General features: G+C 56.8%; 1 protein-coding gene across 3 annotated transcripts; it reads right to left on the bottom strand.

The window, feature by feature from the left end:
- On the bottom strand, positions 1–23,087 carry FBXO46 (F-box protein 46). Of its 3 annotated transcripts, none has more exons than XM_050928091.1 (2): positions 22,983–23,087; positions 1–4,058 (listed from the first exon to the last, which is right to left on the bottom strand). In XM_050928091.1, the coding sequence occupies exon 2, from the start codon at positions 3,972–3,974 to the stop codon at positions 1,995–1,997; it is 1,980 nt and encodes a 659-aa protein (XP_050784048.1). In that variant the 5' UTR covers positions 3,975–4,058; positions 22,983–23,087; the 3' UTR covers positions 1–1,994. The 3 variants fall into 3 exon arrangements, with proteins under 3 accessions (XP_050784048.1, XP_050784049.1, XP_050784047.1); XM_050928092.1 differs by lacking the exon at positions 22,983–23,087 and adding an exon at positions 13,734–13,754; XM_050928090.1 differs by lacking the exon at positions 22,983–23,087 and adding an exon at positions 12,030–12,330.
- Between the last annotated feature and the right edge of the window lie 4,141 nt (positions 23,088–27,228).

Here is a 27,228-nt window from a genome sequence, read left to right as displayed (position 1 = left end):
TCAGTTTTTCTGCTGTTTAATTTGTTTTCCACTCAACAGTCATTTGAAATGTCACACATGCACAGAGACAGGCGTATAAATACCAGGCGGAGCTGTGCCCGTGCTGGGGGATCCAGAACCGGATTGGCACCTGGGGACCAGGGCACCACGGGCCGACGGCCTACTTAGGGCAGGGCTGGGGGGGGGCAAATGGGCCCGACGTGGAGGGCAGGAGATGGCCCCCTCATTTCGGACCACGACACTAGCTGGGAATTGAGGTTCAGCCGTTGGCCACATGAGCCCAGCGACACAAGAACGGGGGCCGGCCCCACCGTACTCGTGCATAAGCCAAGAGACCAGGGCTAGGATTTCAAGGCAACTTGCGGTGGGGGAGCGGGGGTGGGGGAGAGGGGATAAGTTTTGTGGGTTCAAATGAAAAGGCTGCAAAACGGAGGACCGATCAGCAGCTGGGGGAGAAGACCCCCCCCCCGGACTCTGCTGATGGAAGCCCAGCCCCTGGCTGGAGCTGGAACAATAAGGGGATAAGGCCGTGTGTAGGGGGAGGGGATCAGGACCCCAGGGGTGAAAGACCACTCTGGCTGCTAGCCCCAGTTCCAGGCACAGGGGGGAGGCTGAGGGCCAGACCCCCAGCTGGCACGTCAGGCAGCATCAGTGAAGCCAATAGGCCCAGGCCGACTCACTCCAGCTGTGGGGCTGGCCCGAAGGTTACGGAAACGCCCACCCACCCCTGGCACTGGGCTACTCTGGCCTAGAGCCGGGTTCCTTTGCCCATCAGTCCATACAGGGGTTCAAGTTACAGAACTGGACCCCAAAGAGCCAGTGACACCGGCCAGGCTGGGGCTGACCCCCACTGACAATCCCCCCTCCCACAAGCAACGTGGCTAGAAGGAAAGGGGAGGGACCAGCCGATGGCTGGAGGGAGGCCAGCAGCCGCCACCCCCTCTTGCTGAGAACCCAGGCATCTCAGCGGCTCGGCAAAGTCAACTGGTGGCCACCATGCTAAGAAACCCACAGTCATGGCAAACTGCCAATTGCTCTGGAGAGGCTGCTGCATGTAGGCAGGGATGGGGACAAAGGGGGCGCTCTCTCTGGGGGGGTGCCATCAGGGAGGGATGGGGATCCCCCCCACCCCCAGCTCCCTTGCTGCTGTGACCCACTGGCTGGCTCTGAGCCCCAGCAAGCCGCGGATGGAGGTGGCCAGCCTCAACTTGACAGGTTCTACCAAGCAGCAGTGGGACCGCTGCCCCTTTCTCTCTCTCCCCCCGGAGGCTGATTTCTTGCCCCCCGATATGTGTTCGTGTGAACGGCTCGGATTGGAAACGGGACCCCCGGCCGGCATGATGCTCGCTGTGCCAGCCTGCGGGGCCGGGAGCAGACCACCCTCTCTTGGCGGGGCTAATCCCTGATTACACCAGGTGCGGTGCCCCCGAACGAGGGTGTGGCAGGAGCAGGCCCTAGTGGCAGTGGGGGTTTCACAGCTTCAGACGGCAGAACCTGGCTCCGATCTCGTGCTCTCTCGGGTCGCCGGGGGCTGCCACGTGTCCGCTGGCCGGACAGAGCTGGGCTGAGGGGAGCTCTGCTCTGGCAACGGGCTGGGGAAGGAGATTGGGGGTGAATCCACCGATGATAATCTAACAGTGCTCACCAAGCAGCTAGGAGCGGCGGATGAGAGGGGCTGGACACAAGTGTAGGCGGCTAGCAGGAGAATTCACAGCCGCTCCCCCCAGAGCCACCAACGACCTGCATTGCTGGGGCACAGCAAGGACCCCCTGCCCAAGGTAGGCAGGCGGGGCTGGAGGCTGGAGCGGCTGAGGGAGGAGGCAATCTGGCCCCGGCTCTGTATAGTTTTGCAGGTGGGTGAATCAATTTCTTTTGGGATGGGCTGCAGCTGAGATCAGCACCAGACAGCCAGGCAAACAAACCAAACCACACACACACACACACACACGCACGAGACCTCGTGGGCTCCCGCCCCAGCGCCCGTCCGCCCCACCTCACCTCCCATCCTCCCGCCTGGCTGCTCGGTCCCTCAGCATGTCGCAGGGCAGCACCCAGTTGTTGTCGTGCAGCCCCACCCGGCAGCCCGGCGTGTCCTTGTCCGTGCGCCGGCAGCACATCCAGTAGGAGCGTCCGTAAGGCAAGTCGTGGTGGTAGGGCTTGGGGTGCCAGCGGCACAGAGACACGTCCCCCTTCTCGTAGTGCTTCTTGCACTGCTTGCAGGGGTCGTCGCGGTACAGCGGGTCCCTGTTCCAGCGGGAGTCCGTGGCCTGCACGCCGAACGTCTCGATGATGGATTTAAAGTAGTGGCAGGTGCATTTCAAGGCGGCCAGCGACTGGGTGGGGAGGTAACTGAAGATCTTCACCATGATGTGCTCGGGGAGCAGCAGCATGTACTGGCGGGGCTCCAGCAAGCGCTGGATCTTAAAGCGGATCTCCAGGAAGTCGTGGGAGACGTGCCGGTAGAGGCGGCACAGTGAGGTGTCCGAGGCCGCCGGCTCCAGCCCGGGCCCATCCGTGCCCCCCTCGCCGTTGTTCTTGCTGTCCAAGAGGGAGCCGGCAGCCTCCCGGGTGTCCTCGGTCCGGGGGGCCTGGGCATGAAGGAAGAAAAGCTGGCCGGGGGGTGGATCCTCGCAGGCGGAGCACAGCCCGTCCGGGGTGGGGGTCCCCACCGTTAGACACACCGTCTCCTCCTTCATGTTCTTGGTGCTGTCCTTGCCGAAGAAGACGCACTGATCCACCACGCCCGTCACCACCACATCCACATGGAAGCCGGCCATGCAGTCCCGGGGCGTTGCCGCTGGCCCCCCCAGCTTCTCCCCAGCCCTGCCTTCGGGGCCGGCGTCCAGCTTGCCCGGCAAGGCCTGGCTCTCGCCGCAGCTCATCTCCAAATCGGGCGGCTCGCTGGCCCCGTCGCCCTTGGGCGCGGCACTGGACAGCAGGAAGTCCACATTGTTGGGCAGGGAGTCGCGGGAGGGGCTGATCAGCTGGTAGAGGTCGCAGGTGATCTTGTCCTTGGTATGGGTGCCGGAGCCGGTGGCGGAGCCCCCGGTGCTGCAGCTCATGAACATGCAATTGGGGCGGGTGCCGGAGCCCACCTCGGGGGGCGAGCGGGGGTCCCGGCTGCTGGAGATGCGGAAGGCGATGCGCACCTCGCCGGGGCTATGCTGGGAGTTGGCCACGCACTCGGCCGCCTCGGGGCACAGCCCGTTCTGCCGCAGGACGCTTCGCTCCTCCTGCTGCGACTCGAAATGGGCCACCACCTCCGCCACCCGGCTGCAGTCCTGGCCTCCCCCACCCCCAGCCACTTTCTTCTCCCTGTCCACCTGCTCCTGCTCCGCAGAGAGGAACACCACGGGGGAGGCCGGGGCCGGAGGCGCCCCCCCGGGACAAGGCCGCGAGTAGCTCTGCAGAGCCAGCGCCGTCCGCTGCTCCACCAGGGCCACCATCTCGGCCACGGAGAGCAGGTCTGTGTCGCCGCCTGGCTCGGCGTGGGCCTCCGGGCACAGGTACACATCCTCCGCCTCCTTGCTGCCGTCCTTGTCCTTCCCCGGGCACGGTTTGCCCTTGCTGGGGTCATGCGAGCGCCGCCGGCGCTTGGCCTTGGAGCTGTCGCTGCCCCATTTGCCCTTGACCTTCATGGTGCTGGCGCGGCTGCTGCTGCTGCACTGATGGGCCACGAAGAAGGCGATCTTCTCCTTGGTGTTGCCTGGCTTGATGACGTACCAGGTGTCCAGCAGCACCCGGCCCTCCTCCCCCTGGCTGGGGCTGGGGGAGACCAAGGGAGGCGGTGGGGCCGGGGCGGGCGGGGTGTTCTCAGAGCAGGCCTCCCCGCTGTCCTCCCCCTCCTTGGTTCTGCAGGCAAAGTCCCCAAAGGGCTTTTTCACCGGGCTGCCGCCACACGGCTTGTTCTGGGAGTAGGTGCCGAAGGGCCGTGGGCACCACAGCTGGATGTGCGAGAAGGTGTTCTGATCCATCCCGGGCTCATGGCACAAGCGGTGCCCCCCTAGCTCATGGCGCTCTGGTGCCGGACGCCGAGATCTTCACCGGCTCGGAGCCACCTGGGGAAAGGGAGAGACACACACGCATCAGCAAGGCTGGATGGAAATGAATCGGTTTGCCAGCCTGGGAACCAGCCTGGGGGGTCGCCCACCCCAGGCTCCAGGACCTAGGAGTACGAGCCAGCCCACAACTAATGCCACATGGCCCCCACTGCAGCCCACCGGCAAAAAGGGAGACTGACGTGTCCTGGCCCAGCACCAAACCCAGTTGCTGAACGTTCTGCCCACTCCCTGCCCCGGCTGCCCATAGCCCCTGGCTTTCCTCACAGAGCAGGTCTCTATTGTTAGCACAAGTTTCTGTAAGGGGAGGGGTGGCACTGGGGAGCATCCCCTTTCGAGAGGCGGCTATGATGGAACAATCATGTGAGAGAAAGCGGGTGGGGGCTTCCATTCGCCCAATCTCCTGAGACAAGGAGGACTCCAGGACTGTAAGGTCAGAAGGGACCATTATGATCATCTAGTCCGGCCTCCTGCACAACGCAGGCCACAGAATCTCACCCACTCACTCCCGTAACAAACCCCTAACCTATGTCTGAGTTACTGAAGTTCTCAAATCGTGGTTTGAAGAGCTCAAGCTGCAGAGAATCCTCCAGCAAGTGACCTGTGCCCCACGCTGCAGAGGAAGGCGAAACCCCCCCAGGGCCTCTGCCAATCTGCCCTGGAGGAAAATTCCTTCCCGACCCCAAATATGACGATCAGCTAAACCCTGAGCATGTGGGCAAGACTCACCAGCCAGGCACCCAGGAAAGAATTCTCTGTAGTAACTCAGATCCCACCCAATCTAGTGTCCCATCACAGGCCATTGAGCATATTTACCTGCTAATAATCAAAGATCAAATGCCAAAATTAAGCTATCCCATCATACCATCCCTTCCATAAACTTATCAAGCTTAGTCTTAAAGGCAGATATGTCTTTTGCCCCCACTACTCCCCTTGGAAGGCTGTTCCAGAACTTCACTCCTCTGATGGTTAGGGGGCAGTAGGCCAAATGGAAAGGCAGCACGTTCCTATGGGATCAGAGGGAACAGATGTTCTCCCGGTGTGCCGGGAGCCTGCGGAACTCTCTGCCACAGGACAATGCGAAGACCAAAAGCAAAATAGGATTGGTTGCTACCATGGGGAAAAACTAGTGCCCAGAGCTAGAAGAGCGAATCCTAGAACGCTAATCGTTGGGAGCTTGGGAAGGAACCTGACTGCCCTCAAGCCTTGAGGAGAAGAGGGACAGGGAGGGATCTGTGGGGCAGGGAAGCCTGGGCTGCCCCCAATGAGTTTTTTGAACCTTTCTTAGCAGCAGCTTATCCTGGGGGACACATCAGGGGGGTGGGGATGGGACTTATCAGGGGACACATTAAATTTTAGCCCATATGAACATCAATACGATCTTTAAGAGAGCCTTCATGGGAAGCTCCTGACTTCTGTGAACAGACACGATGCCTGGAGGACGGGCACAAGGGCACGCAGGGGGAATGATCCATGCAGCAGGCACATGGAGGAAGCCCAGGTTTCCGGCTGCGGGACCTGCTGCAGGGGCCAGCCTGCCACGCGGGCATGAGAGAGCTGGCAGAGTGCAGGTGGTGGCTGCAGTCTGAGAGCCTGCAGATTCTGCAGTGCGAGCCATGGGTCGCCTGCGCCTCGGCTGGCGGGGTCTTTCTGCAGCAGTGGGGGGGCAGAGCTCAGGGGAGCAGGTGGGAAAACCTGCAGCTGGCTGGCCACACGGGGACGCATCAGCTACTTTCGCTCCCTTCCCCAGCGGGTGAGATTTCTGCCTCTCCCAGGGAAAGAGACCTCAACTCTCGTGGCCCCGAGCCGCCCTGCAGAGTCGGTGAGGCAGGACAGAAACCGATCGTGCCGCAGCGTCTCGGGAAACCTCGCTCCCCTCCATTCCCGGCCTTCTCCGAGCACAACCTGCTGCGGCGTGCAAAAACTAACTCTCCGCCACTCACCCTGGCCCAGCGTGCCAGCCAGGGGGTGCCCCAGACTCGATCCTGCCTTCTCGGTGTCACTCCTGATTCGTACCAAGGCTCCGGACTGCAGCTCGGCGGGCCAGAGTCTGGGGGCCGCCTGGCAGCGCTAAGAGAACGGGTCACATGCACCCCTCTGTCTCAAGCTCTCCCGCCTCCCTCTGCTGACTCTCACCACCGTCCCCCCTCTACCACGGCCACCCTCTCGCTGTCCCAGGCTGGGTGAGGAACAGGACATGCCTCTGCTACGCTCTGCCACTGCTCCAGCACAGGGGGCTGCGGGCGGGCTGCCAGGGCTCCCCATACGCAGCTGGGAGTGGGCGGATCCATTCCATCATCATTTGGGTGGCTCAGTCCGACCCCCAGCAGCCATTGCGAGCTCCCCTGGCAGCACGGTCACTAACCCCTCGTCGCCCGGGCCACCCCCTTCCGGGCACAGAGGGCAGGAAATTCACTAACAAAGACAGGTCTTCGTGCCCCACCGAGCACCAGGGTAGCAGCTGGCATGGCCTGCCCCCTCTCTCGCTGGATCCGGACCCCTGGAGCAGCTGGTCCGTACGAACCAGCGTGGCCCGGGAGCACTCAGACAGGTGATGGGCACAAGCACACAGCACCACGTCGAGATCGCCCACCCCGTGCCCGTTCCACAGCTCCGGAGCAGCAGAGCTTCGGGCCACGGCACACGATGCCCACCCTTCGTCTGCGGGGCTGTCTCCTGGCACTAGGACAAGTAACGTACAAAACAGGACGGGGAGCCAGCAACCCTCGCAGCCCACGTTACCGTAATGACGCTCACCTGCAATGAGCACTTTGCAGGGATTACCAGCTAGGAAGATGCCTTCCTAGCCTACCCCACACATGCTGCCTGCCCCATCTGCCTGCGCTAGGGGGCCTTTCACCCTCCACAAGTCCCTGTGGTGCCTCTCAGGTCAACTCTTGCTCTTGGTTACATGCAGTACCCATCCCCACTGAAATGCAGCCGCCTCTGGGGCAGAACATGGGAGCTGTTTAACAGCACACAGCCACAGCTGGGATAGGAAGTGAAGTATCTCCTATCAAACTGAAATGGCAGGACAAGCTCCCGGAGGAACTAGTCTGAATTTTGCACAGACACTGACTGGGGTTAACCCTTCCACTTCACGCAAAAAGTGCAACGGATTTTTCTTTTAAACAGCCAAAGTCTCAGTTTTAGGTATTATCAGAAAGACGGTGCCTCCGGCGTGCAGCGGTGAGCCCAAACTGCCGGGAGAGAGCCCCCTACCGAGCCCACGTCCTGCTCCTTGCAGCACAGCGCCCCCTAGGGCTGGCACTGGGGTCAGCACCGAGTGCCAGGGGAGAGCCCCCTACTGAGCCCACGTCCTGCTCCTTGCAGCACAGCGCCCCCTAGGGCTGGCACTGGGGTCAGCACCGAGTGCCAGGGGAGAGCCCCCTACTGAGCCCACGTCCTGCTCCTTGCAGCACAGCGCCCCCTAGGGCTGGCATTGGGGTCAGCACCGAGTGCCAGGGGAGAGCCCCCTACTGAGCATGTCCCGCTCCTTGCAGCACAGCGCCCCCTAGGGCTGGCACTGGGGTCAGCACCGAGTGCCAGGGGAGAGCCCCCTACTGAGCATGTCCCGCTCCTTGCAGCACAGCGCCCCCTAGGGCTGGCACTGGGGTCAGCACCGAGTGCCAGGGGAGAGCCCCCTACTGAGCCCACGTCCTGCTCCTTGCAGCACAGCGCCCCCTAGGGCTGGCATTGGGGTCAGCACCGAGTGCCAGGGGAGAGCCCCCTACTGAGCATGTCCTGCTCCTTGCAGCACAGCGCCCCCTAGGGCTGGCACTGGGGTCAGCACCGAGTGCCAGGGGAGAGCCCCCTACTGAGCATGTCCTGCTCCCTTGCAGCACAGCGCCCCCTAGGGCTGGCACTGGGGACAGCACCGAGTGCCAGGGGAGAGCCCCCTACTGAGCATGTCCTGCTCCTTGCAGCACAGCGCCCCCTAGGGCTGGCACTGGGGTCAGCACCGAGTGCCAGGGGAGAGCCCCCTACTGAGCATGTCCTGCTCCTTGCAGCACAGCGCCCCCTAGCACCACGCTGGGGCACTGGGGTCAGCCCTGACTGCTGGGGAGAGCATCAGCCACCATCTCCGACCCACGGACTAACCAGACTAGCTTGTGACCCCAGCTCTGGGGTCAAGAGGCCAGCTGGGCTGAGGCAGGAATTCAGGCCCCCATGAGGGGTACCCCAAATCTCATGCCCACAGTCTGCCCCTGGAGAAGCACCATGGGGCTCAGGTCCAGAGTCTGCCCCCACCGACTCCAAGGCCTGGGGCAGCACCAGGGGCTCATGCCCACAGGCTGCACCCCCCCTACCTGGAGGTATTCAGGTATGGACGGCTGCATCCCTTCCTCTGCAGCCTAAAGCCCCCGGGGAGGCAGGACAGAATCACAGGCCATGCCCTCAAGGGAGGACAGGCTACAGGGCCCCCTCCCTGATGCCACCTCTTCCCCTTTGGCCACGACTGAGCGCAGCACAGCCAGGGACCTCCTGCTAGAGGCGACAGCCTGGCACAGACACGACCCCCCTGCCCCGCCCCCCAGGACTGTGGTTAGGGGCTGGCCACCTGAAAGCGACACCAGACGAGCGCTGGCCCAGCGCCTGCTACATGCCAGTCTGAGGCTGCCCGTGGCTGGGCCGGGTTCTTCTTGGAGTCGATGCTGCTCCCTATACACCCAGAGGAGTAAGTCTCTCGCTCCCAGCAAGCGCAGGCACAGCCCAGCACCCTCCACAAGGGAAGGGAGACAGTGACTTCATGGCAGAGCCGGTAGAACCCAAGAGTCCGGACACCCATCTTCCCCCCCCCCCCCAACACACACACACAACTAACCATTAGACCCCACTCCCCTTCCAGAGCCAAGAACGCAGGAGTCCTGGCTCCCAGACCCCACAGCTCTAACCACTAAGCACCACTCTCCCCATCCCAGAGCCAAAACCAGAACCCTGGAGTCCTGACTCCCAAGTCCCTTGTTCAGCCACAATCTCCCCCCAGCCTCCCACTCGTTTCCAAATGCTGTGGAAAGAACAGGGTGAGTTATCCTCCGACCTGATGGTATCTTCATTTGACAAAGTACAATATGGGGGAGGGGACAAGAAGTTAAGGGCTGGGGGCAGCTTGATCTGTCCATGCATGGTGGGAGGTCTCCAGGCCATAGATGGGGTGAGGTGCTTTGACCCATCAGAACCAACTGGCTCTTTCAGGACCTGTGTGGGAGCCAGAGCAGAGGTGGTTTGGAGACGGATTCTGGTCCAGGAGCTGCATCGAGTCTCACTTATCCCAGACACGATCGCAGAAGAGATTTGCACACTGACCAAATGCCCGCATCCGAGGCAGCTGCCCGTCTGTTGGGACGAGTTCCTGGGAGACAGACTGGACAAAGAACCCACTCCCTGGGCCAGCGGGGCTAGAGACGCACAGAAGAATCCATCAGACCAGGAGCCCATCTACCCTGGTAACCAGGCTCCAAGAGTGGCCAGCACCGGCTGCTTTGCAGGGAGGTGCAAGAAACCCCCAGTGGACAAGTATGGAATAGCTGGCCCCGGAAAGTCTCCTCCTTCCACCAACCCATCAGTTCATTCTCTGAGGCACCGGATCTTAGATCCCTCCGAAACTTACACCTATATCCTACCAAATCTATCTGAAGGCGGCGCCGTTATCCACCTAAACGCCCCCCAATCCTTGTCTGGAGCCATCCGAAGATTTGGCTTCAACAGGATCATGTGGCAATGAGTTCCACAAGCTCATCGGGCATAATCCAAACTCCTTTCATTGAACATTCAGTTTCACTCTCCTGCCCCTGCTGAGGATGGGTGGGAGTGGGGAAAGAAACCTGCATTTGACACTCAGTCTCACTCCACAGGCTGGGGGCACTGCCAGAGCCGGGAGCCAAACCTCTGCTGAGTAGCCGTCTCCACCTCTAAGCTCAGGTGGATCAAGGGGTAGCAGCCAGGAGCCCTGACAGGACAGGAGCCCTGACAGGACAGGAGCCTGGGCCAGTCAAAGGAAGGTGACTAAAAGCCAGGATTTGAGGACACAGATGGGCTTACAAGAAAGGAAACGCAATGCGGAAAAAAAAAAAATTCAGTGTCAACGTGACACTTAAGGTGGCAAATCTGAGCACGCGGGAGCCGGGAAAGGCACCAGCCCACGCTTCCTTGACCACTCAGCCGCATGGTGCGTCCGAAGCACTCGGAGAGGGCCAGTCAAACTCCTCCCTCTGCAGTGGGTTACAGACAGAGACCCAGCCTATCACACGGGGTGGGTGTGTAAATCCACGCAGCATTGACAGTCACGGGCATGGGCCCAAGAGGCAGGCCGGGGGGCAGCAAGGAGCCTGATCTGAGACTGGCATTAAAAGAGGCAGATGTCAGAGGGGCATTTAAATGCAAGAGCTGGGGAGCCAACGGGGCAGCTGGAGCATCCCGCCAACATCCCAGGCCAGGCAGACTGCTCCAGCGGATGAGGCCCAGGACTCCTGGGTTCCATTCCTAGCTTTGCCCTGGCATCATGTGAGACTCTTAGCATGTCGCTGCCCCTCCGTGCCTCAGTTTCTCCATCTGTAAAATGGGGATATCAAGCCTTTGGAGAGGTACGGCACAGTGGTGCTAGGTACTGTTCTGCTGAGGGCCCATAGCCCATGCCCACCCCAGTGATGGGAGTCCATGAGACACACTGGCCAGAGCAGCATGCAAGCCAGCCTTCCACGGGGCCCTGGAGGGAACATAGCCAGCTGCGCCCTCTGGATCACGGACAGGTGCTGCCATAACCAACCAGAGCAGCGGAGAAAGGCACCGAGTCCTGCGCACGGTCACGACCAGCACCAGGCGCTACCAGAAACCGGAGCAGAGAACGTGCAATGACCAGCCCATGGTGGCAATCTCTGTCTAACCCGGGGCAAGGCAGGGCTGGCTTTGGCTGGGGAGTCGGGGGACGAGCTCCTCTAGCTAACCAGGCTGCAGCTATCCCTATGTTCAGCTGAACGGCTGATTGTTTGACTCCTACAGGTGGGACAGGGGCACAAAGTGCCCCACAGAATCCCCAGGTGGGCTCCTCCACCCCTATTCATGCAGCCAGCCAGCCCTGCTGGGGCAGGTTTGACTCCCACCTTCAGGAGTTATTTTAACCATGCACAGAGCAGCATGATCCTGATGGACAGGCCCCAAACCTGACCCCTAAGGGGCTTCTCTGCCGGGCCCTTTCATCCACACCACCCTGAAACTGGGCAGGTGCCATGCTGCCGGCCTGAGAGTGGTTTGGGGGTGGGGGGTGAGGGTACCACTTGGGCCCCCCTCAAACCTTGCCCAAATTCCCCCTTGCCTCTCCCAAGCTGACTTGCTTTTCGAGCTCAGAGGGGCCAGTTCCTGCACCTGTCCGCCCCCGGGGGGGGACCCAGAGTCTCCATTTCGGGCATCCCTCCCCTAAGAGGAGGAAAGCGTTTCCCCTCCACTTTCGCTGGTTCTGGATCAGATCGGGGGCGTTTTTTGGAGGTTCCATTTGAAGTTAAAATTAAACAAACAGCTCTGGTAATCAAAGCCAGAATTTGGGAAGAAACCAACCCCAAGGATCGGGCCCATGCCAGAGATCCAGCTGGGCCTGCCTCGGTTTCCCCCACGGACCCAGCCCCCGGCGCTGGGGGCAGGTGGATAACGCACAGCGCCGGGAGTCCTGGCTGCTCTACCACACAGCCCCCTCCCCGGGGCAAGTCACTTAGTCGCCCCGTGCCTCAGTTTCCCCCCCGACCTGTCGAATGGGGCTAATCCCCCTTCCGGGTGGGGGGGAGCTGCGTCCCCTCGGCACACCGGGCTCAGGCCGGGGGAGGCTCGGCACGGGGCAGGAAGTGGCGAGTTACCAGCCCAGCGTGGGCTCCGCCAGGCGGCCCCCGGGGAGGGTTCAAAGCCCGAGGCTCGCCCCCAACACCCGCCGGGCGGCCGAGCCCCAGCGCCCCCTCCCCGCCCCGCGGGGCCCCGCCGCCTTACCCGAGCCCCAAGGCGGGGTCCGATCCGCCCGCTCCCTGCTGGGGCCCGGCCAGCCACAGGTTGCAGCGCAGCCTCCGGAGGGGCGGGGGGGGGGGATCCGCAGCGGAGCCACCCTGGGCTGGGCGGTCCCGGCATCTGCCCCCCCAGAGCCCCCGAGCTCAGCTGCCAGGGGGCTCCTGGTCCTTAAAGGGGCAGCGCCCCCATTACTCGGGCCCGCCGGTCCCTACAATACAATAGGGGCCTTTGATCCCTCCCCCCGCGCCTGCTCCAGCCATTTGTTGACAGACATATGCATGGGGCTGGCAGCCAATCAGAAGGCCGAGTTTGGGGCATGCCCATATATGGATGACAGCAGAACCTCAGCCTACCCAGGGGCTTCCCGGTTAGGGAGCGTGGAGCTGTTCCCCCGCCTGGCTGCAGGCGCAGGGCAAGGCCGGGCTGCTGGGGGGGGGGCGTGAGAGATTATCCCAATGGCTGAACACATGGAGAACCCAGCGCTAACGCCCCCTCCTTGGCCTCCGTGCCAGCCTGGAGGCACAGACTGCCCTGCAAACACCCGCCCTGCCAGGGAGGGGTCTGCATGCCCCCCTCTGGCTTTGGGCGAAGCCTCACTAGGATGGGGTCAAGCTTCTGCTCACCGCTGAGCTGGGTCCGGTGACCTAGAGGTGAAAGTCTCCGGTATGAACCCCCCACAAGCCATGGCCGCCTCTCAGCCTGTCATTTGCCTCCTCCCATGGGTCAGGACACAGTCTGAAGCAGGAACCCAGTGAACCAGAGGGTTTGGGGTTCCGGGACAGCGGCACAGCCAACACCCCAGATCTGCTCTCTCGGGCTGCAGAGGCAGCATCCCCATTTTAGGGTCATTCCCGTCTTGGTTTCCTGGAGCTCCCTGGTTCATTTTGGCAAGCCGGGGATGCAGCAGGCAAGCCTCCCTTGGAAAGCTGGGGGCCTTCTCTCTTCATCATCCACACGCGACCTGATGCCGCAACGTCTGCCTGACTCTGCAGACAGCCTGGGAGCATGGCAAGGTGTGATCCGCCCACCCAGCACTTGCATCCTGGCCCAGCGCACGTTAATTGTAGATGAGAAGGTTGCTCAGATCACCCAGCCTGACCTCCTGCATAACCAGAGCAGAGAACATACCCAGAGGATAATAATTCCTGGGGAACTAGAAACAGACACATCCCAGCTGCTGGAAAGACTCCAAGCAATGGAGAATCCTCCAGCCCGTTACCCTGACGGCGTGCTGGGGTGTCCGCCTTCCCCTACTAGGCCTTTCTGCAGCAACAGACACACTCCTTGGCCTCAGGGCTGATGCCATCTTCGCATTGCTTATGCTCATGCTACACCCACGTGGAGCTAGATCCACTGCCTTAGCCCCCTGAATCTCGGCTGTACTGCGATACCCGTCAGTGCTGGACTCTACGGCGCACACCTAGCTCCCCTCATCCTGCAACCACCATCCCACTCATGCACAGAGGGAGCCCGGATTAGAACCCTGGCCCTTGCGTTCTATAAACACTTGACCTCCTGGAGCCAGCAGCAGTAATATCTCCTTTTCCCTCTCTGGGGAGGCCTCCAAAGGGCCACGCACAAGCCCCCAGTGGGATTACACAGTCTCTGTCCATCAGACCAATCCCGCCAATGAGGCCGTACAGAAACAGCAGAGCCTATCCGCCGCCCAGCCAATGCCTCTAGAGAAACCTCTGCAATGGCAGCCAGAATTCGTCATCCGAGCCAGGATTAGACCCAGTGCCTTCTCCTCCTGAGATTCTCACTATTCCAGTAGCACCCCGTTGTGGTGGATCAGCTCCCCAGCCTGGTAGGCAAGTAACAAAGAGTCCGTGCCCTGGAGCCTCACTGTGTAGGTGTCACTTGTCCGCCTGTTTGCCAAGAGGGGCTAGTCAGGAAAAAATCTGAACAGGATACAAACAAAGCCATAGGAGACATCTCCACCCGCTCCCACACACGACACTCCCTGGGCCGGCTTCCCCCAGTCCAACATCCCCGTTTCCCTTCACTGGTTTTCTTCCTCTCTCCAAGTTCAATTCAAAGTTACCCTGAATTTTCACTGCTTAGGGGGCTTCCTCCATCCCCAACTCTCCTCCCAGCCAGGTCTGCTCCTGGGCCCTTAGAACGGAAGCCGAGAAGCAGCTAGGGCTGGAGAGAAAAGCAGGTGATGGAGGCAAGATAATCCCAGGTGCGTCTAATGTAGATGCAATATTCTGGCCCCCCAAGCTTCTGAACACCAGGAGTTATGATGAGGAGTGAAATCTCAGCAGGGCAAGGACCGGGCCACTGAATTCTGTGCCACTCCTTTACGCCAAGCTGGTGCCATCTGCTTTCTCCCTTGCCTTTAGACCCTCCTGAGCGTTTCATTTCTGCAAGAGAGTTGCCAATCTGAGACGTTCCCTTGCCTCCCTGCACTGATTGACATGCTGCATTTAAAGAGACAGCAGCCCCTGGTACACAGGCAACCCTACTGCCATCTGCTCAGGGATGGGTGTCCGTGATGCCTGAGAGGAGAAGGCTCCATAGGTCTAAGAATTGAAACACCCTCCCCTCAAAAAGACATTGCAAGGGCAGAGCCGACTCCCTAAGCTTCCGAGTAACAAGGGGGATTTACCAGCCCTGCTCTGCACTCCCGGCTCCTCGCCCACCACTCCGTGGCTGGTCCCAGCATGTCCACAGCTGGCTGCCGCCACCTGTAGCCAGCTGCATAGTTAGATCAGACAGGAAGCTGCCTGAGCATCCCAGGTCTGCTCTCCAACTCAGCCCAAGCTCCAGCAATCAATGAATTTCCAGCGTGCCCATTGCTGCAGCGTCGCACTGCTTCTCCGGAGCTGGGTGCCCAGCGGGAAGTGGGCTCTCGGCTCTAGGAAAGTAGCAGATGCCGCGTGAGAAGGGTAGCGCTTTCTGCTCCAGTCCTAGAACAGTGCTCACGTTTTGCTGGGTTTTCAAAGCCTTGGTCGCGTGGCCACCTCTCCTCAACCCAAATCCAGCCGTTCAGACGACCCACCCCGGGACAAGTCAGATGCTGTGATGAAGAGAGCGTTTTAAGTACCAGATGGAGGGATAGCATCTTGCCCCTTCCAATTAGGCCTGATGCTTCAAAGCAAAAGGATCCTCTCTCTCCCCACGCAGTATCTCAGCCGGCCCGACTGCACAACAGTGACAAAGCAACACCTCATTGCACAAGATCATCTTAACCCAGAGTTTCGATTAGCCTCAATCCCAGCCACACCTACGGGAGCGTCTGACTCTGCTGAACCTGGGCTGGTCTTGTGAGGCTCAGCAGAGGCCTTTCCTCGCCAGGTGACAACTGTTTTATAGCCAGGGCATAGGTAGGAATTTGACATTTACAAACTCCCACCCATTTGACGCAGGCATCCACAGGCCCCATCAGCTCCCCAGGCACCGAGCGCACAAGGGCTGGAGAGCAGAGGGGCGGCGGAAAGCTGGAGATCAAAAATGGTAACCCCAGGGCATATCTCTGAGCATGCTTAACGCATCATGTGTCATTCATCTATGGAACTCACTGCAATAGGGTATTACCGAAGCAAAGAACTCAGAAAGGGATTAGGCATTTAAGGGCAAGGAAAGCATCCATTAGGATGAAAGCCACAAGGGCTTCTGAACCTCGAGTACCAGCGTATTTACCAAACAGTTTGATCGAGCTCAGGTATTTCCAGGGAGCCCTTCAACGCCAGTTTTTTGAGGGCAGGAAGGAGGGTATCCCCATCTTCAGTGGGTGACAGTGGTACAGTGTCAAGTATCAGAGGGTAGCCGTGTTAGTCTGGATCTGTAAAAGCAGCAAAGAATCCTGTGGCACCTTATAGACTAACAGACGTTTTGGAGCATGAGCTTTCGTGGGTGAATACCCACTTCCTCAGATGCATGTAATGGAAATATCCAGGGGCAGGTATATATATGTGTGCTAGCAAGCAAGCTAGAGTAACGAGGTCAGTTCAATCAGGGAGGATGAGGCCCTGTTCTAGCAGTTGAGGTGTGAAAACCAAGAGAGGAGAAACTGGTTCTGTAATTGGCAAGCCATTCACAGTCTTTGTTCAATCCTGAGCTGATGGTGTCAAATTTGCAGATGAACTGAAGCTCAGCAGTTTCTCTTTGAAGTCTGGTCCTGAAGTTTTTTTGCTGCAGGATGGCCACCTTAAGGTCTGCTATAGTGTGGCCAGGGAGGTTGAAGTGCTCTCCTACAGGTTTTTGTATATTGCCATTCCTAATGTCTGATTTGTGTCCATTTATCCTTTTCCGTAGAGACTGTCCAGTTTGGCCGATGTACATAGCAGAGGGGCATTGCTGGCATATGATGGCATATATTACATTGGTGGATGTGCAGGTGAATGAACCAGTGATGGTGTGGCTGACCTGGTTAGGTCCTGTGATGGTGTCGCTGGTGTAGATATGTGGGCAGAGTTGGCATCGAGGTTTGTTGCATGGATTGGTTCCTGAGCTAGAGTTATTATGGTGTGGTGTGCAGTCACTGGTGAGAATATGTTTCAGGTTGGCAGGTTGTCTGTGGGCAAGGATTGGCCTGCCACCCAAGGCCTGTGAAAGTGTGGGATCATTGTCCAGGATGGGTTGTAGATCCTTGATGATGCGTTGGAGGGGTTTTAGCTGGGGGCTGTATGTGATGGCCAGTGGAGTCCTGTTGGTTTCTCTCTTGGGTTTGTCTTGCAGTAGGAGGCTTCTGGGTACACGTCTGGCTCTGTTGATCTGTTTCCTTATTTCCTCGTGCGGGTATTGTAGTTTTGAGAATGCTTGGTGGAGATTTTGTAGGTGTTGGTCTCTGTCTGAAGGGTCAGAGCAGATGCGGTTGTACCTCAGTGCTTGGCTGTAGACAATGGATCGTGTGATGTGCCCGGGATGGAAGCTGGAGGCATGAAGGTAGGCATAGCGGTCGGTGGGTTTTCGATATAGGGTGGTGTTAATGTGACCATCACTTATTTGCACCGTGGTGTCAAGAAAGTGGACCTCCCGTGTAGATTGGTCCAGGCTGAGGTTGATGGTGCGGTGGAAGCTGTTGAAATCATGGTGGAATTTTTCCAGAGTCTCCTTCCCATGGGTCCAGATGATGAAGATGTCATCAACGTAGCGTAGATAGAGAAGGGGTGTGAGTGGACGAGAGCTGAGGAAGCGTTGTTCCAGGTCGGCCATGAAGATATTGGCATATTGTGGGGCCATGCGGGTGCCCATAGCAGTGCCACTGATCTGGAGATATATATTGTCATCAAATTTGAAATAGTTGTGTGTAAGTATAAAGGTACAGAGCTCAGCAGCCAGTTGTGCTGTGGCATCATCAGGGATAGTGTTCCTGACAGCTTGTATTCCATCTGTGTGTGGGATGTTTGTGTAGAGAGCCTCTACATCCATGGTGGCTAGGATGGTGTTTTCTGGGAGGTCACCAATGCATTGTAGTTTCCTCAGGAAATCAGTGGTGTCGCGGAGATAGCTGGGAGTGTTGGTGGCATAGGGTCTGAGTAGAGAGTTCACATATCCAGACAGTCCTTCAGTGAGAGTGCCAATGCCCGAGATGATGGGGCGTCCAGGATTTCCGGGTTTGTGGATCTTGGGTAGTAGATAGAATAACCCTGGTCGGGGCTCTAGGGGTATGTTGATTTCTTCTGGTGTTAGTGTAGGGAGTGTCCTGAGTAGATGCTGTAGTTTCTTAGTGTATTCCTCAGTGGGATCTGAGGGAAGTGGCCTGTAGAATTTGGTATTGGAGAGTTGTCTGGCTGCCTCCTTTTGATAGTCAGACCTGTTCATGATGACAACGGCACCTCCTTTATCAGCCTCTTTGATGATAATGTCAGGGTGGTTTCTGAGGCTGTGGATGGCATTGCGTTCTGCACGACTTAGGTTGTGAGGCAAGCGATGTTGTTGTTCCACGATTTCTGCCTGTGCACGCCGGCGGAAGCATTCAATGTATAGGTCCAGGCTGTCATTTCGACCCTCAGGAGGAGTCCATGTGGAGTTCTTTTTCTTGTGCTGTTGGTGGGAGGGCACCCGTGTATCAGTGCCTGTTCAGTGTTGTCCTGGAAGTATTCTTTGAGTCGGAGACGGCGAAAGTAGGCTTCCAGATCGCCACAGAACTGTATCATGTTGGTGGGGGTGGCAGGGCAGAAAGAGAGTCCCCGAGATAGGACAGACTTTTCTTCTGGGCTGAGTGTGTAGTTGGATAGATTGACGATATTGCTGGGTGGGTTAGGCGTACCACTGTTGTGGCCCCATGTGGCAGGTAGGAGTGGTACAGTGCTATCTGAATGGTCAGCTGAATAGTAGGGGAGCAGGGGTTTACCTCTTCCTGAACCAGTTAGGACAGGCTACTGCTGGACTCAGGACTGAACTGGAACGGACCAAGGGTGCAGCGAGCCCAGTGCCCCACCTGCTGCAGTAGCAGAAGGGGCCAAAAGGACATCTAGGTGCAGAAATATCCCGAGAAACGAACTCCCAAGCTCGACTCTGAGCTCCGGAAGAGCATGCTGGAGTCAGAACTCCTGGGTTCCACTCCCAGCCATGGCATCAACTTGAGCAAGCCCCTTTCCCCCCTCCCTGAACCTCAGTTTCCCCGTCCATAAAAGGGGATAATACCTGCCTTGCAGGAGGCTGGCCAGGGGGGGAGGGATAGCTCAGTGGTTTGAGCATTGGCCTCCTAAATCCAGGGTTGCAAGTTCACTCCTTGAGGGGGTGATCCAGGGCAAAAATCTGTCAAGAAGAGTACGTGGTCCCACTGTGAGGACGGGAGGACTGGCCTGGATGACCCAAAGTCCCTTCCAGTTCTATGAGATAGGAGGCTGGCCATGCCCAGCTGATGAGTATTTGCAGCAAAGGTCCTGAAGCAGAGCAAACACTGGTTGCTATTTGGCCAGGCTCCTTCCTCTAACTGAGGAGCAGGTTCCCCTTTCAGGCCAGAGCTTTTCTGGGCAACACATTCGCACCAGCATGCCTTCCTCCTTCCAGCTAACCTCATGACCCCAGGCCAAACCAGAGCGTCAGCACACGTATGAACCCCACCTCCGGTAAGAGAACCCGCTTCCCACTAGGAAACGCCCTCACATCATCCAGCCTGAGCGCCTCAGGCAGAAGGCAGCACCTTCGCCTAGACTGAAATACAAGCTGGGTTCCAGGAACATTTCAAGATCTTTTGATTTGTTTGGGTAAGGCCTACACAACCCATTCATGCTTCAGGGGCAGCACCCGCCTCTCAAACCCCAGCCCGACTGTGGGGCATGGACAAAGCAGGGACACACACACATACGAGTCGAATTTCCCTGCACGCATGGGGTGGGGTGGAGGAACTGTTTACGGCATTTCTAGCCTGCTGATTCTTGTTTAAGCTCATAGGCTGTGCCATTACCGAGGTATCTGAGCAGCTCAGATGAGTTGACCACCATGTCCCAAGCTGAATGAACTCTAAGGCCAAGATGCAGGTTAGCCTGGCGTAATGCTGTTACTAGGCTCACCTCCCAGTTGTTACACTGGGCTTCTTTCCTTTCGCCTCTTTGCCTGCTGCACTCCCTAGCCCCACCAAACGTGGCTACCCCACTTTGGACCCTGGCGCTCCACTTGATCTCACCCTTGTCAATACACTACTAAGCATTGAGTGGTGTTTTTTCAGACAAAGTGCTTCAGGAGGTAGGACGACGGGGGGGTCTCCGTTATACAGATGAGAGAAATCAATGAGCAGAAATTACATGACATTGCCTCGGCAGCAGAAGACTAGAAAGAACCCAAGAGTCCTGCTCTAACCACTGCACCACACTGCCTCTGCTCCATTTCACACTCCCCACTCCAACAGTTTAAAGACCACTTGTTTGGGGGATGGATTATATGTACTCTCAAGTTAGAGGGGGCGGTGCAGGGCCAAACAAGGGATGACAGAAGCTGGAGGGGCCATGTTTGTTGTGGCCACACGGACAGGAAGCTGAGAGGGAAGGGAGGGAGGGTTGCCAGAAGTGGAGGCGGCCACGTTTGTTATGGGCACATGGCCAGGAAGCTGAGGTCAGTACCCAGACTCGCAGGATTTATATAATCACTGTGCAGTTACTGAGAAACAACCATACAACTGTTATGCAAATCAGACCTCCACAGCCAATCAGTGCTCAGGAAATTGCTCCTCTGGTGTACAGCCCCTCCAATTGGCTGAGAGTACGTCTACACTGAAAACACTGCACCGATGCAGCTTGCTTCATAGAATATCAGGGATGGAAGGGACCTCAGGAGATCATCTAGTCCAGTGGTCCCCAACCTCTTCCGGGTGGTGGGCGCCGGACAACGAGCCAGCGAGGACCGTGGCCAGCAGACAAGCATCCGCCGAAATACGGCAATATCAAGAGGTGTCACCGCCAAAATGCCACCCAAGTAGCGTCATCGCCGAAATACTGCTGATTTTTGGCAGCGACGCCTCTTTTCGGCAGCATTTCAGCAGAGGCTTGTCTGCCAGCCAGTACGCGGGCCCACATAGATGCCCCGGCGGGTACCATGGTGCCTGCGGGCACCGCTGATTTAGTCCAACCCCCTGCTCAAAGGACCAATCCCCAATTAAATCATCCAACCAATTTTTGCCCCTTATCCCTAAATGGCCCCCTTAAGGGTTGAACTCACAACCCTGAGTTTAGCAGGCCAATGCTCAAACCACTGAGCTATCCCTGCCCCTGAAGATGCTCTTAGGCCGACAGGAGCGAGCTCTCCCATCGGCACAGTTAATCCACCTCCCCGAGAGGCAGTAGCTATGTCGGTGGGAGAAGATCTCCCATCAGCATAATGCTGTCTACACAGGGGGTTATGGTCAATATAATTACATGGCTCAAGGGTGTGGGTTTTTCACACCCAGAGTGATACCGTTATACTGACATAGGTCTGTAGTGTAGACCTGGCCTAAGGCAAATTCAGTGCCAGTATCCGGCATAATCCACCCACCACCCCCTTTCCTAGCTACTGTGGGGCAAATGAACACCCTGCCACAGCTTCATTTACAAACAGCAGCTGCCACAGCTCCGCACAGCCCCACGCTCGGTCCTACTCAGATCCCAGCCTCAGAGCGACAGGGCTGCTGACCGCACCATGCTCAGCACAGTCCACAGCTATGACACCCCTTTGGGGAGCCCACCCACCTTTGCAGCCCTATCTTTTGAAGATCCGTTTCAAACTACTTAGGACAGCCTCGGCCTAGGACAAGAAGTGAGTTTGATCACACCTGAGCCATTCCCATTCCGGGCCTGCACCTTGCAATAGCTCCGAGCAGGGCCAGCTCCAGGCACCAGCCCAGCAAGCAGGTGCTTGGAGCGGCCAACGGAGAGGGGCGGCACGTCTGGCTCTTTGGTGGCAGGTCCCTCAGTCCCTCTCGGAGTGAAGGACCTGCCGCCAAATTGCTGCCAAAGACTGAAGAGGCATCTGTGGAGCTGATCGCGATCACTTTTTTTTTTCCCCCCTGCTTCAGGCGGCCAAAACCCTGGAGCCGGCCCTGGCTCCGAGTGCTTTGCCCAGCCCTAGTTTTAAAGGCCCCACGTGGGGAGAGGCTGCCGCAGCCAGATACATCTGATGGGTGAGAAGCTTCCCCTGATACTCAGCCTAAATTTCATTTAACCCCCTTACCACTCATTATACCCATCTGTAACAGCCTAAATTAGTCCTTTCCCTGTTTGGCATTTCAGGGCTTAGTCTGTAATCCCGCTTTGTTATTTAGCACTTTTCGTGAGTAAATCTCAAACTGTTTTACAGAAGACGTCAGAATCATTTGCCCTGTTTTACAGATGGGAAACCAAGGCACCTAGAGGGCAGTGACTTGGCCCAACGTCATCAAGCAGGACAGTGTCAGAACCAGGAAAAGGTATCCTGATTCCCACCCCAGTGCTGTATCCACTAGGCCCCATTGCCCTCCGCCCTCGATCCTGCAAGCAACTTCCTGCCAGTAGACCCCTTCATCTGCATGGAGCTGTAGGCAAGACTGAGTTTTAGTATTGCCTACAGCTGCCCCCTCCCCCTTAGGCTAAATATTTGATTACCAGCGTCGCTTCCCCGTATGTACGTCGATCCTTTCAGCTCCCTGTGGCTGAATTCCCTCCAATCTGTTAATAGCTTTCTGGTAACGAGGTGCCCAAAGCAGAACACAGGATCCCAGACGAGGCCTCCCCAGAGCTGTACAGCGGGGGGCCGCCCTGTAAATGGAGGGCTCCCTGGGTGCCACTTCACAACTGGAACTTTGTTATTAATCATGATGCTTAGTATGGTCCTATCTAAAAACCAACCAAGAACCTGGCCCCATTGGACAAGACCCTTGCCCCAAAATGCTTACAACTGAACCAGAGCAGACAGAGAAACCCCCATCTCATTTGCTGCCCACCAGCAGGAAACCACTTGCCAATGAGCAGGGGCCATGGGAGGTTCAGGTTTCTGGATGCACAAGTCCCCACCACACCATGCGTTACTGATGGAAACCAGTGATCAGGTGATTCGGGGGTGAGAGGGGGCTTGCAGGCCATGAAGGAAGCACCAGCCAGGTGGGGCCTTGCCAGGGGATGCTCAGTGAGCGAGACACACACAAGGGTGAAGTCCTTGCAACACACCACCAAAAGTCAGACCCTCCTCACCCCATTCCCCTCCCCTCCGCCCCAGATCCCCCGCCCAATTCGTCCCTTCAGACACCCCATAGCCCCATGAGCCCCCACCACCCCCAAACCCCCTGCCCTCCCCCTCCAACATCCTATTGACCTTCCCCCACAGCCCCATGAGCCCCCACCCCAACAGCCTATAACCCCTGCCTTGCCTGCCCTCCCCCACCCTCACAGCCCCTCCCCTATATCCACAGCCCCCCCACCCCAACAGCCTATAACCCCTGCCTGCCCTCCCCCACCCTCACAGCCTCATTCCCTGAATGCCCCTCCCCCACAGCCCCATCCCCTATATCCACAGCCCCCCCCGCTCCCCAGCTCTTACCCCTGGACAGGGGCCAGGCGCGCTGCCCCCTCCCACAACAGCAACCCCTCCACCTCCCAACGCTTCCGGGTTGCATTGCGCAGGCGCCCCCAGGGTCTGCACGCACAGGGGTTCCCAGAGCGTCCGCCTCCCCCGCACTGCATTCTGGGGGCTGTAGTCTCTGGTCTGTCCGGGGCAGGGGCATTCTGGGGGCTGTAGTGTCTGGGCTGTTCGGGGCAGGGGCATTCTGGGGGCTGTAGTCTCTGTCTGTCCGGGTCAGGGGCATTCTGGGGGCTGTAGTCTCTGGTCTGTCCAGGTCAGGGGCATTCTGGGAGCTGTAGTCTCTGTCTGTCCGGGACAGGGGCATTCTGGGGGCTGTAGTGTCTGTCTGTCCGGGGCAGGGGCATTCTGGGGGCTGTAGTCTCTGGTCTGTCCGGGACAGGGGCATTCTGGGGGCTGTAGTGTCTGGGCTGTCCGGGGCAGGGGCATTCTGGGGGCTGTAGTCTCTGGTCTGTCCGGGTCAGGGGCATTCTGGGAGCTGTAATCTCTGGCCCTCTCCTCCTGATATGAGCTATCTCAGAACTCATTCACCAGCCATAGTCAGGGGTTTCCTCTCCAAGGTGGGGGCACAGCAGGGCAGATCCCACATCCTGGGGGGGGGGGCATTGTCTCATCGAGGCGGGGGAAGTGGCCAGCATGGGACACCAGAGAGCCACGGTTGGGATCTGTCTGGGCACTGCCGCTGTGAGCCACGCTCGGGGAACAAAGCCCTAGATCTCGCCTCCTCCAGACCCAGCTCCCAGCCCCAGCCGTGCTGCTGGAGCTAAGGATGGAGCTCCCTGAGGTGCCAGGCCTTGTATCCTCCCTCTGTCTGACCAGCCACTGGGTTAAAGCCCATCCTGACCCAGACCTGATGGCCCAGCAGCCGGGGTGTGCCGCCCCTGCCTTGTGGGCAAGCTAGAAGGCATCCCCATGCTTTGTTGCTGCAGTTCTGCTGCCATGGCAATGAGCCGCTGTCGCCATGGTTTCATTTTATTCAGTTAAATACAGGGGGGGCCTGGTGCAATTTCTGGAGGCTCTTCCAAACACCTGCACCCATGTCTGAGGCTCTGGAGTACGGCACACGAATAGAGTGGGGGTTGGTCGCACGATTGCCCATTGCTTGTCTGAGCTACGGCAAGAGGTAGGACACCAGGTCCTGGTCCGGCAGGAGACAGGGATAAACCGGTGACCAGCCCCCAGCACTTTGGTTTGGATCCCCTCTGGACATTGCACCCTGTATGATTGTATGAAAGTATGCTAATGAGCGTGAATATAATGTAACTGGAATATGCTTCATGGAAAAGGTCTCTTCTAAGGTATCGTTACAAAGCTTATAAGCTACTAGTGTGGTCATCCTATTTCTATGAATGTATCATCCTTGTATCTGAAACTAGAAATTTGAAATCTAGCTCTGAGGACCTATTGTAATTATGAAAAGTGTGGGCCATTAGTGGTGGTTTGGAATCTTGATGGCTCCCATTAACCAGGACAATTGACTGTAGATGGCTCTGTTTTACCCGTAAGTCTTCCTGTATATGTATGTGCTGGCAAGTGGGTAATGAAGTCTTAGAGTGACATTCTCATGTGCCCTGAACTGGAATCCATCTTTAACCTTAGAGACTAACAAATTTATTTGGGCATAAGCTTTCGTGGGCTAGAACCCACTTCATCAGATGAATGAAGTGGAAAATACAGGAGCAGGTATAAATACATGAAAGGATGGGAGGTCAGTCTAACGAGACAAGCAGGATAACAAGGGAGGAAAGAGAACTTTTCAAGTGGTAATGAGAGTGGTCCATTTCAGACAGTTGACAAGAAGGTGTGAGTAACAATAGGGAGGAATTAGTAATGGGGAAAATAGGTTTAGGTTTTGTAATGACCCAACCACTCCCAGTCTTTACTCAGGCTTAATCTGATGGTGTCCAGTTTGCAAATTAATTCCAGTTCTGCAGTTTCACGCTGGAGTCTCTCTTTGAAGGTTTTTTGTTGGAGTGCCATTTTTTAGGTGGTTACCCACATGACCCCACAGTATGCCAACATTTTTATGGCTGACTTAGCACAACACTTCCTCAGCTCTCATCCCCTCACACCCCTACTGTACTTGTACTACATTGATGACATCTTCATGGGAAGGAGGCCCTGGAGGAATTCCACCAAGATTTCAACAATTTCCACCCCACCATCAACCTCAGCCTGGACCAATCCACACAAGAGGTCTGCTTCCTAGACAAATACAGTGCTAATTAGCGATGGTCACATAAACAACACCCTATACCGGAAACCTGCTGACCTCTATACTTACGTACAATCCTCCAGCTTCCATCGAGACCACATCACACTATCCATTATCTACAGCCAACCTCTAAGATATAACCGCATTTGCTTCGATCCCTCAGACAGAGACAAACACCTACAGGATCTCTATCAAGCATTCTTAAAACTACAATACTTACCTGGTGAAGTGAAGAAACAGATTGACAGAGCCAGAAGGGTACCCAGAAGTCACCTACTACAAGACAGGCCCAAAAAAGAAAGTGACAGGACGCCACTAGCCGTCACTGACAGCCCCCAACTAAAACCTCTCCAGTGCATCACCAAGGATCTACAACCTATCCTGAGGGACAATCCCTCATTCTCACAGACCTTGGGAGACAGGCCAGTCCTCGCTTACAGACAGCTCCCAAATCTGAAGCAAATACTCACCAGCAACTACACACCACACAACAAAAACACCAACCCAGGAACCAAACCCTGCAATGAATCCCAATGCCAACTCTGTCCACATATCTATTCAAGTATCAGAGGGCTGGCCGTGTTAGTCTGGATCTGTAAAAAGCAACAGAGAGTCCTGTGGCACCTTATAGACTAACAGACGTATTGGAGCATAAGCTTTTGTAGGTGAATACCCACTTTGTCAGATGCATGTGTCGGAAATTTCCAGAGGCAGGTATAAATATGCAGGCAAGAATCAGTCTAGAGATAACGAGGTTAGTTCAGTCAGGGAGGATGAGGCCCTCTTCTAGCAGATGAGGTGTGAACACCCAGGGAGGAGAAACTGCTTTTGTAGGTGGCAAGCCATTCACAGTCTTTGTTTAATCCTGAGCTGATGTGTCAAATTTGCAAATGAACTGAAGTTCAGTAATTTCTCTTTGGAGTCTGGTCCTGAAGTTTTTTTGCTGCAGGATGGCTACCTTTAAATCTGCTATTGTGTGTCCAGGGAGGTTGAAGCGTTCTCCTACCGGTTTTTGTAAATTGCCATTCCTAACATCTGATTTGTGTCCATTTATCCTTTTACGGAGGGATTGTCCAGTTTGGCCGATGTACATAGCAGAGGGGCATTGCTGGCACATGATAGTGTATATTACATTGGTGGATGTGCAGGTGAATGAATTGGCGATGTTGTGGCTGATCTGGTTGGGTCTTGTGATGGTTTCGCTCGTGTAAATACGTGGGCAGAGTTGGCATCGAGGTTTGTTATCTATTCAAGGGACACCATCATAGGACCTAATCACATCAGCCATGCCATCAGGGGCTCGTTCACCTGCATATCTACCAATGTGATCTATGCCATCATGTGCCAGCAATGCCCCTCTGCCATGTACATTGGCCAAACCGGACAGTCTCCACGCAAAAGAATAAATGGACACAAATCTGACGTCAGGAATCATAACATTCAAAAACCAGTTGGAGAACACGTCAACCTCTCTTGTCATTCAATAACAGACCTAAAAGTGGCAATTCTTCATCTGACGGTGAGATTTTATCTGAATGCAGTTTTCTTACTGTATTAGGTTTAGACTTGTGTGTTTTATTTTATTTTGTTTGGTAATTTGTTCTGTCTGTTATTACTTGGAACCACTTCAATCCTACTTTTTTGTATTTAATACAATCACTTTTTACTTTTTAATTAACCCAGAGTAGGTATTACTACCCGAGGAGGGGCAAACAGCTATGCATATCTCTCTATCAGTCTTATAGAGGGCGAACAATTTATGAGTTTACCCTGTATAAGCTTTAGACAGGGTAAAATGGATTTATTTGGGGTTTGGACCCCGTTGGGAGCTGGGCATTTGAGTGTTGGCGACAGGAGTACTTCTTAAGCTGTTTTCAATGGAGCCTGCAGCTTGTGGAGGACACGGTTCAGAGCTGGGTCTGGGTTTCCAGCAGGCAGGTGTGTCTAGCTCAAACAGGAAAGGTTCTGGAGTCCCGAGCTGCCAGGGAAATT

This window comes from Gopherus flavomarginatus, chromosome 18 (assembly GCF_025201925.1).
Source record: "Gopherus flavomarginatus isolate rGopFla2 chromosome 18, rGopFla2.mat.asm, whole genome shotgun sequence".
Lineage (NCBI taxonomy): Eukaryota > Metazoa > Chordata > Testudines > Testudinidae > Gopherus > Gopherus flavomarginatus.
Note: the sequence above shows the minus strand (reverse complement) of the source record. Positions and strands in the feature narration are given on the sequence as shown.